This window comes from Eurytemora carolleeae, unplaced genomic scaffold (genome assembly GCF_000591075.1).
Source record: "Eurytemora carolleeae unplaced genomic scaffold, Eaff_2.0 scaffold412, whole genome shotgun sequence".
NCBI classification, from domain to species: Eukaryota; Metazoa; Arthropoda; class Copepoda; order Calanoida; family Temoridae; genus Eurytemora; species Eurytemora carolleeae.
The window spans coordinates 320,943-332,051 of NW_019396406.1; the positions used below are offsets into that span (position 1 = coordinate 320,943).

The window sequence follows — 11,109 nt, forward strand, 5'->3', positions numbered from 1 at the left end:
ATTCACGCCATATCTAGATATTTACCTTTTCTGCAATAATTTCACTCTGATACTCTGATAAAATTACTCGAAAATAATATTTTTTTATTTTTAAAGAGCCTTAAAAAAATTACAATTAGTAAATATTTCTTTTTTGAACAAATGTATTTTTCCCTAGGTTTAAAAATGGTTGTGGTTGGGGCATTCTGCCTTCTTTTACTTGTATCAGCAGTTAAGGTCAACATATTACGATTTTTCTTTAAGAATTTAATTAAAAAGACGACATTAAACGAAATTTCATAACCATGTAGGTGGGTATATTTGCTAATAATTAAAGTTTCATGTTTTAAATCTGAAGCCTTAAGATAACCCAAAATGATGTGGAACGCCAAAATATATTTTTGTTTTTAACAAGGACAGGTTTCTGTAAATATCGTTTATAATTCATAATAACTTTTAACTTATTTTTGTTTTGAGGTCATATTCTTGCGACTATACCCATTACCCATGTACATAGATATTAGAATAGATAGTATATCTGAATCCTGGACTATCCTATAGAAATTTTCGGGTTAGCTTGGATTCAAAACTATTCATAATGTAATTTACAAATCACAATTAGAGTAGAAAACTAAGAAGAGGTAGACAAGGTTTGTTTACAATTTACTGAGACGTACTAGGTCAGATCAGAAACTGTTTTTTTTGTAAACACTGATATACAGAATTTTACTCTCAATTGAATGAACAAAGACACTTTTAAAAGACAAAAATGTTAGTCTTGTCAAAACTGATTGCGCGACGGTAATCTCGATAGAATTTCTTTGTTAACTTTTTTCTTACTTTCTCCTTATCTGCAACCTTTTTTTGAAAAATATTAACACCTTTCCACCACTACACAGTGAACAGCATACTGTAGAATAGGATGTTGGTGAACTCTCCTTTAAAAATACATGTAGGTGTGGACATTGTAAGAAATTAGCCCCCGAATATGAATCTGCTGCCAAAACTTTAGAAGAAACTGGTTCTACAGTAAAATTAGCTAAGGTCGGTTAGATTATCCTTTAACCATGAAATACTATATATTCTATATACCGGAATAATATAAATTCACTTGAAAGTCGTCTTTGACCTTAGAAATAGTTTTAGGCAACTTCATTTTAGAAATATCTTTTAATAAAACATCTAACACAAAATAGCTCTAGTTCTGCCATTTCCCAAAAGTGGTCTGCCACTTTTTTGCTTTAGAAAATACCAGAGATATTAAGAATTTTGTTTTTATTTTCATTTATTCAGATAAACCATGGAAATGTCTAATTCTGAACAAAATTAAACATATCTTCAGTAATTTTGGAAACCAAAAATTTGAATTACTTTTGTTAACTTTGATTTTAAGAAACAAATGTTAGCCTTGGGAAGACTTAGGCTAAAAAAAACTCCAAATTTTTTTCTTCAAAATTTTTTTTCTTTAAAATTATTTCTTCCACGGGCAACGCCGGGCCCTTCAGCATAATATATCTACACAAAATAATTTTAAAATTAATAATTTACAGTGAAAATTTCATCATAAAAAGTTTCAAACTTTATATTTCTTATTAAGGTCGATGCCACCGAGAATAAAGGATTGGCCAACAACCATGGAGTGAAGGGATATCCAACTCTTAAATTTTTCCAGCACGGAGAACCCTCAGATTATACAGGTATTCAGAACCCTCAGATTATACAGGTATATAGAACTCTCAGATTATACAGGTATGCAGAACCCTCAAATTTTACAGGTATAAAGAACTCTTGGAGTACATATTTATATGCAACCCTCAGATTATGCAGGTATATAGAACCTTCAGACTACAAATGTATATAAAACCCTCAGATTATACAGGTATATAGAACCTTCATACTACAAATGTATATAGAACCCCCAGATTATACGGGTATATAGAACCTTCAGATTGTACTGGTATTTAAAACCCTCAGATTATACAGGTATACACAACCCTCAGAGTATACAGGTATATAGTGCCCTTATATTATACAGGTATATAAAACCCTCAGATTGTACAGGTATATAGTACCCTTATATTATGCAGGTATATAAAAACTTCAGATTATACAGGCATACAGAACCCTCATATTACACAGGTATAGAGAACTTTTGGAGTATATAGGTATATGAAACCCTCAGATTATACAGGTTTTCAGAACCCTCATAGTACTCAGGTATAGAGACATTTTGGAGTATATAGGTATATAAAACTCTCAGATTATACAGGTATAGAGACATTTTGGAGTATATAGGTATATAAAACCCTCAAATTATACAGGTATACAGAACCCTCATATTATACAGGTATATAGACCCCTCAGATTATGCAGATATATAGAACCCTCAGATTATGTAGGTATATAGAACCCTTAGATTATACAGGTATACAGAACCCTCAGATTATACAGGTATAGAGAATTTTTGGAGAATATAGGAATATAAAACCCTCAGATTATACAGGTATACAGAACCCTCAGATTACACAGGTATAGAGAACTTTTGGAGTATATAGGTATATAAAACCCTAAGATTATACAGGTTTTCAGAACCCTCAGATTATACAGGTATAGAGAACTTTTGGAGTATATAGGTATATAAAACCCTCAGATTATACAGGTATACAGAACCCTCAGATTATACAGGTATATAGAACCCTCAGATTATACAGATATATAGAACCCTCAGATTATGTAGGTATATAGAACCCTCAGATTATACAGGTATACAGAACCCTCAGATTATACAGGTATACAGAACCTTCAGATTATACAGGTATACAGAACCCTCAGATTATACAGGTATACAGAACCCTCAGATTATACAGGTATACAGAACCCTCAGATTATACAGGTATATAGAACCCTCAGATTATGTAGGTATATAGAACCCTCAGATTATACAGGTATATAGAACCCTCAGATTATACACTCATATTATATAGCTGTATACAGGTATACAGAGTCCTCAGAGTATATATGTATATAAATTTTCAAGTTAAACAAATATATTGAACCTTTAGAGTATACAACAATTCAGACCTTTAGAGTATACAAGTATACAGAATTCTCAGGCTATTAGGCTATATAATTTGTAATTTTGATAGAAAATCATAAATGCATGTAAAATGTAAGACCCCTAAAGCTGCGTAATAGAAAGACGACATTCAAATGCTGGGTTTCTTCAAGGATGCTGAATCTGCTGAAGCAAAGGCATATCTCCAGGCAGCTGCAGTACTCGACGACCAGGTAGACAAACCTGGGAAATGCTACGATGAATGTATAATTACGTAAAACGAATTACAACGAAGTCTCTATCGACGTATTTAAGCCTTTTCTATCCTTAAAAAAGCTGTCAAAAATATAAATCTATAAAGGAATTCTCATATTACATGATTGGTCGGAACCCAGCAGTGATATCCATGCGAGATTAAGGGTATCCAAAATATATTATTTACATAATTAAATTCTAATAAATTGTTGCATTTAATTTTCTCTTTAATTCTTAATCCTATCTGCAGTTCCGTAACCACCACCGGGCGAATCTAAATAATTAAAAGTAATTTTTAAATTGCATTATCATTGATTATTATTATTTTTATTTGTTATCAATAGTTCAAACGGCAGAGTACAAATATGCAGATACCTATGAAAGAGGGAACAGAGTAAATGGAGTTGTCTACTCTCAATGTTTTAGTGATGCTCTTAAGAAAAGGAAAAAATCTTATTTTTCCACAGTTGTCAGGTTCTCATCGTATATTTTTTTCTTGTTTAGTTGTTTGCCATCACATCCGTTCCAGAAGCGTTCTCAAAATTTGCAGTTTCTGGAGATAATGGTGTTATTCTACTCAAGAAATTTGATGAAGGAAGAAATACTTTAGAAGGTATCAAATTCAAGCATATAAAAATTTAACAGAAGTTCATGAGGGTTTTTGTTCACATCCACGACATGTAAACAAAAACAAAGATTATAAACAAGGCATGGTTAAGTGAACTATTTTTTGTAAACGGTTTACAAAATCTAAATGGATTTTTTAAAAGAAAGTAAAAATAAACTAAGGGGAATTGTACAGGTGTGATCACTGTTGACTATTTAAAATCTTTTGAACTGAGTTAGACAGCGTATTCATTGTTCAGAAGATATCACTATTGACTCTGTAAAAATATTTGAACTGAGTAACATAGCACGTATACATTATTCAGGAGATATTACTATTGGCTCTGTAAAAATATTTGAACTGAATAACAAGCGCGTATACATTGATCCGGAGATATTACTATTGACTCTGTAAAAACCTTTGAACTGAGTAACACAGCGTATAAATTGTTCAGGAGATATTACTATTGACTCTGTAAAAACCTTTGAACTGAGTGACACAGCGTATAAATTGTTCAGAAGATATTACTATTGACTCTGTGAAAACCTTTGTACTGAGCAACACAGCGTAAAAATTGTTCAGGAGATATTACTATTGACTCTGTTAAAACCTTTGAACTGAGTAACACAGCGTATAAATTGTTCAGGAAATATTACTATTGACTCTGTAAAAACCTTTAAACTGAGTGACACAGCGTATAAATTATTCAGGAGATATTACTATTGACTCTGTAAAAACCTTTGAACTGAGTGACACAGCGTATACATTATTCAGGAGATATTACTATTGACTCTGTAAAAACCTTTGTACTGAGTATTTCCCTCTATTTTGTTTAGGATTTGCACAGTTCAAAAAAAGCATACTTTCACAAATTACAAAATACTTTTTTATGAAACAGCATTTGTGATGTCTTTAAATTCGAACCTCAAAGCCAATACTAACTAAGCTTTGCCCATCGTTAAAATTGAATGTTGTAGGAAACTGCTAAGATGATATTTGGACAACAGATTCAAGGACATTTTATGATCTTCTCATCAGCAGAGGAAACATTTTTGGACGTTATCAAATATTTAAAATAGGACAAAATTTTTTAATATTGGTGTTTTCTTATCTGTTAACAATGTGTAACACATCTTGCTTTAGATTATCTAGCCGTATAATGGTACCTTTATTACAAAATTAACGCCGAAAAACTTTTGTTAAAGGGAGTGTTCGCAAAAATGAAAGGGGGTATAGGCTTAATGCGATAAAAAAGCGCTTTTGATCGCTACTAATCTTACTTCTATCTGTTGCGTCTATAAGGAGAAACTTGTTAAAGACGTCTCATACCGAATAACTTGGCGCCCACACAAATTCAGAAAATTGCAACATACAACTTAGACCGTAAAAAATCAATTTAATTTCAAACAAATTATTCAGATATTACAACCTTTAGTCATCGATTCTCTTTCGCCACATTTGTATTTAGTTTATATCTTATAATATTTTTTAATTAAGTTGTTTTGAATATGATTATTTCTCTTGTGGCTTGCGCAACTATCTAAGAATGCCGCGGACCACTCACATTTTTCGAAATCAGTTAAAACAGAAAAAAAAATTTCGTGAACCGTTTATATACAAAGAATACGACATTTAAAAACATCAAAACGATAAAAATTCTTGAATTAATGTTTTAGCTTTTTAGTTAATGTTTTTAACCGTTAATTTTTTTCAAAAACGTGTAATTCGTTTCGTTAACAATTTAAAAATTAACGGTTTTTCCGTTCGTTAACGACTCTTCCGTTAATTTTCGAAAACCTCCGTTTCGTTAACGGAACATTACTCAGTCATACACTGCATTGAAAATTTGTGAATGCCTGATTCAAAGGAATCCTTAAACCTTTTTCTGTGTTTTCTATCAGATAAATGATCACTTTCAATTGAATTCTATCATAATGTTATGCGGATATATCTATCACAGACAAGGAAGGAAATTGACGAAATTTATCTTCTTTCAAGATTGAAAAAAATTCCCAGAAAAGGGTTTAAAAGAAGCCAATATTGAACTAAGAATTAAAATAAAAACGAAAAATTGAATTATATTAAATCCTTAAAATGATTCAATGAAGGATGAAAAACATGAACACAGAATCCACACTGCCAGAAAAATAGCAAAGTAAGAAATAAATTTTTTCTAAAATTATAACAAAACCATGTAAAAAAAAGGCACTTTCCGCAAATTCAAATTTTACAATACCTAATTCTTTACCACATAATGCTAGAAATCTGATTTATTTTAATCATTGACTTCTTTTTTTAGCATAATTTATAGTGTGAAATATCAAACATCTACAGCGTAAGGTTGTAAAGATATAAGGATAAAAAAAGTTATGCAGGTCCTTTCACTGCATATTTTATTCCTTATAAACATCTTTAGCATTTAACTGGTGCAAATTTTGATCATTCTCAAATTTGAAGGAATTTCTCTGTATTAAAATACTAAGCGCATTTTAAAAAAAATAATAAATGTTATGTGAGTTTCTATAAAGCAAATTTTGACCAGATAGGTTCTACCGTTTTGACGTTTTTTTGTATACCAAAAAAGGAAACAGACAAGCAAAGTCTATAAATTTATAGAAATGAAATTGGAATGCTAATAATGCATATTTGCTTATCTAGGGACTACAAAGGAAAAGTGATGTTTGTATCTGTGACTACTGATGAGAAAGAACATCAGAAAGTTCTAGAGTTCTTCGGTATCTGGGATGTTCCCACTTACAGGTATATTCACCATTTTTATGTTAAGGGATTGTTTAGATATGTTCAGGGCAGAGAAAGGTACCAATTATTGTAAAGAGCATTCTATTAATTCAAGAAATATTGCAAAATACCCAAACAGCAGCAACAAAATTAAACTGTAAATGGTTGAATTTTAGACAATTTTCTGTATTTTACATGAAGATTAAATCATTCTGCAGTTTAACATTGATCTCGCCAAGACAATTAATAGTTTCCAGCTCGGGTCAAATAATTCTACCTTCTGTAGGTTGATATTATATTTTAATTAAAAATTACTTTTTCAAACATATAATATAATCGTTTTTTTTAAGTAAGGGTACTGAAAAATCAAAAAAGTGATAAAATTGTAAAAAAAAGACATTTTCTTAGGATTGCAAATGTAATGGAGGACTTTGTCAAGTACAAACCTGAGACAAATGACTTCAGCGAGGAAAGCCTTCGCGGATTTATTGAAAAATACTTGGCCGGAGAACTGTCGCCAGATCTAAAATCAGAAGCTTTACCAGAGGACTGGGATGCAACACCAGTCAAGGTACAATGAGAACCAGAAAACTAAGGAATAAATGTCGTCTCTTTTCTTCAATTCTTACATAAGAAAGGTCTTTTTTTGTAATTTCTAGTTCTCTTTAAATGTTGAGGGCCCATTCTTAGAAATAATTCAGTTTCAAATTTTTAAAAATCTTAACGATATTCCATAATTAAAAGTAGAAAAGAAAACTAGATACCAAATTTTTTTGTTCCTACTTTAACCCTATTCAGACTGAAATCTGGTCTACCAAAATAGTCAAGGGGGGTCCCAGGGACCCCCCCCCCCGTTCCTCTATATCCTAATTTTTATTTAAATCTATAACATTGATACTTTTTTGGAAAGCCCTTGTGCTCTTCTTTAATAATTTGCAAAAACTCTCCAAATTTGCTAAATTTCAAATATTTATGGCAATATCAAGCCATTAAGCTAAAAATGTGCAAAACAAAAAGTGCGCGAAATATGATTATACATTTTTGAAAAGCCCTTACCACGGCGAATTTAAATATGCAAAAATATTTGCAAATTTTTAAAAACTAAATTTGTATTCAAGGAAGGCTGAAAATGTGCAAATTCTCTTTAAAGGCATATGTGCAAAATTCTATGCAAAATGTCTTCGCAAAAAATGTGCAATCTGCTTACTTTTGTTCAAGGCTTAACAAAGAGCTATAAAAAGTCGAAATTCAATGACCGGGAGTGGGTCTAAACATAGATCTAGTCGGGTAAAAGTAAAATAGGGCATTCAGGCAGTATGGTTAAATAAACCAAAAAAAATAATTTGGATTATTCCTGAGATTTAAATTTGTTTTAATTTTGCTACTTTTGTCAAGGTTTTGGTGAGCAAAAACTTTGAAGAAGTTGCATTGGAGGAGGGAAAAGATGTTCTTGTAGAATTCTATGCTCCATGGTATGTTAAAAACAAGGATAGACATATTTTTTATAAACATTTTTTCTCTATATGATTGAATTTAAAAAGAAAAAACTATTTAGATTTTTTAAAACGCTTAACTTATTTTTTAAGATTCTAAAACTGTATAACTTTTATATAGACATCACACATTATCTGACCCAGATATGCATTCATAATCAAATATGCTAAGGTTTAATGAGGTTTAATGGACATTACTTTAAACGACCATATAAAAGTTTTCTGTAGTTTGATAAATTAAAAATTACCAACGACAGTTTGACTCCTAGAACAAACTGATTAATATTAAAGTTTGTGTTTTCATAGTTTCCAATACGTCTAAAATTACCGATGACAGTTTGACCCATCGTTAAAATACACCATATTCCATCCCTGCCAAATTCCTAATTTCTACGGTCCTAATTCTGGTTCATAAAACGTGCTGGGTCTACCACCTGGTGGGTACACTAGACGGGCTGGTACGACTCAACCCTACACCAGGCAATCCTTGTACTGGTTCGGATCATGCAATTTTTGAACTGATGTGCATATTATTGAGGTGTGGACACTGTAAGAAGTTGACTCCTATCTGGGAAGAGTTGGGAGAAAAGTTCAAGGATATTGATGATGTTGTAATTGCCAAAATGGATTCCACAGCTAATGAGGTTCTTCAAGTCAAGGTAATTATAGCATTTGTAAATGTATGGATAAAGAAAGATCTTATCGATCAGGATTTCGCAATCTACAAATAAACTATTTTCGTAAAAAAAAGTGCTCTCAACCAAGACGACCTTGATTCCACCTCTTTTATAGAATTTCTAGGTTGTTAATTAAACTATTTCGATAACAATGTCCAATTGATCTATTCAATAAAACTCGTTTCATCTTTGACATGCCAAAACCTGCATAATGAGGCAAATAGCGGTGATCTCTGTAATTTATTTTAATTTTTAACTTTTCCTCTTTTAAAAAATGCCCTATTAATTTTGAGAGATATCTCATATGTATTTTGATAAAAAATATTTCCTCATTTCTCCATTTTTCTAACTTTAAAGTTGAAGAAGAATTTTGGAGAAAAAAAATATTCAAAATATTGTTGTTCATAAAATAATTGACTAAAGACATCCCCCGCGCGCCCCCAACCTAAATATGACAAAAATCTTTAAAACATATAATTAGGACCATACAAAATTGTCAAATATTTTGATTTTTTCAGATCCGTGGATTCCCAACAATTAAACTGTTTAAGAAGGATAATACTGTAGTTGACTATGCAGGAGATAGAACTCTAGATTCATTCGTCAAGTTTCTTAGACCAGAGATGGTAAGTAGGGTTGTTAATTGTTTTAAAAAAGAAACGAAAAAAAGTGTCGTTTTTCATTTCGCTTTTGATTTTTCAAAACAAACTAATTAGCTGTACATTTTGATGTTGAAAAAAAACGAAACGATTTTTGTTTTTTTCTATGTCGTTAACGAAACGCTCAGTTTGTTTTTCAGAAAGAAAACAAACCATTTATCCCAAATGGGAAGTTGACAAAATCAGTTGCATAGGCCCCGTTTTTAAGGTGTTAGGTACTTTCCCAAAGGCATTTCCCGGAGGTAAGGTCAGACCTTCTAAGGTGCTACAAATTACAACGGGCGCGAGCGCTGCGCTAGAATGGGATAGGGGGCCGAACGATGCGGCTAGAACAGGCGAGCGCTGCAGCTAGAACAAACTTTGGAAGTTGCCGCTTGGGAAATGTCACATTTGGGAAGTTGTCACTTGGGAAAATACCCTTGCAAAGTTGCCTCTTGGGGAAAGTACCTAACATATAATCCTAAATACATAAAGAGATATTTCATACCTCATATATTGTCAAACTAAGAAAATAAAAACGCAAAGGAGACATGGTAAAAAGACTAAATTAAAGACTTTTCATAAGTCTCTGAGAGTATGTTTGTTACTCTTTGATGCGTTTTTGTAATTGTGCGTTAGCCTACGTGTATGTGCATTTTTTACTAGTTTTTAACTTGCAGTAGCGATCGAGAAACAAAATGATAAAACTAAATAAATAAATTTTAATCTGATCAAACCAAGACACAAACTCTGATTTTCTAACCCCTTTTTCTTTGGATTCAAATGTCGTAGACCTTAGATATTTCAAGCTATGAATTCTGTTAGATTATATAATATAAGTTTGAAATATTAAAGATTTACGATATTGGGTTCCAAAGATATATATATTTTAAAAGTAGAGATGGTGGCCAAGATTCAGTTCCTTTACTTCCTTAACTAAAGTTATAATAAATAAACCTGGATTTAATGATATGGAGTTATACAGGAAAAATCCACACAATTCTGATATTCGTACAGTGAGAACCAGAAAATTGTAAAATAATTGTTGTTTATGCATTTCCTTTTACTTAAGAAATTTCCAACTGATATATTTTTTAAATTTGCAATGCACTCTTTAAGAATAGATCGAATTCGCGCAAATTACAAATCCTTGCGACATATCACAAAATCACAATCAAAATCATAAAAAACGAAGTTTTATAGTTTAGGTTTTATTTTTTTTAAATAATTTTTTGGCTTGATGTAAAATAATTGTATTTGATCAGGCTGAACCTGAGGTTGAAGCTGAGCCTGTGGCTAGCGAGGAACCGGAGAAAAAGGATGAGCTGTAGAGAGAACCTTCTATAATTCCTTTCTATCCCGGAGTCCTCATTAAACTTGGTTAAAAATGTTTGATAAAAAGTGTACTTGTTAAAAATTGTTGTGACTTAATAAACTTCTGGTTTTTTTCTTTCTTTTTTTCTCTACATTCGTTGGGTCATTCTGAGGCGTAGCTTTTTTTTAAATAAATCTTTTTTAAAAAACCTTGCACCATGAAAATTTACAAATGGAAATATATCTGTTAATTTCAAATGCTATAGTTATAAATTAGCAGAAAACATAAAAAATATTTCAATGATTAATTAATGATTTCAATTCAAATCCTATATTTTCTTTTTATGTTTAT

At 31.3% G+C, this 11,109-nt stretch overlaps 1 protein-coding gene across 1 annotated transcript; it reads left to right on the forward strand.

Annotated features, from left to right (window-relative positions):
* The first annotated feature begins 165 nt into the window (after positions 1-165).
* Positions 166-10,892, forward strand: LOC111702638 (protein disulfide-isomerase). Its single transcript, XM_023474392.1, has 14 exons — positions 166-216; positions 901-1,023; positions 1,577-1,832; positions 3,179-3,267; positions 3,794-3,901; positions 4,286-4,333; positions 4,874-4,939; positions 6,005-6,051; positions 6,555-6,656; positions 7,044-7,206; positions 8,031-8,107; positions 8,667-8,787; positions 9,324-9,431; positions 10,709-10,892. The coding sequence occupies exons 1-14, from the start codon at positions 166-168 to the stop codon at positions 10,772-10,774; spliced, it is 1,425 nt and encodes a 474-aa protein (XP_023330160.1). The 3' UTR covers positions 10,775-10,892.
* Positions 10,893-11,109: the final 217 nt, after the last annotated feature.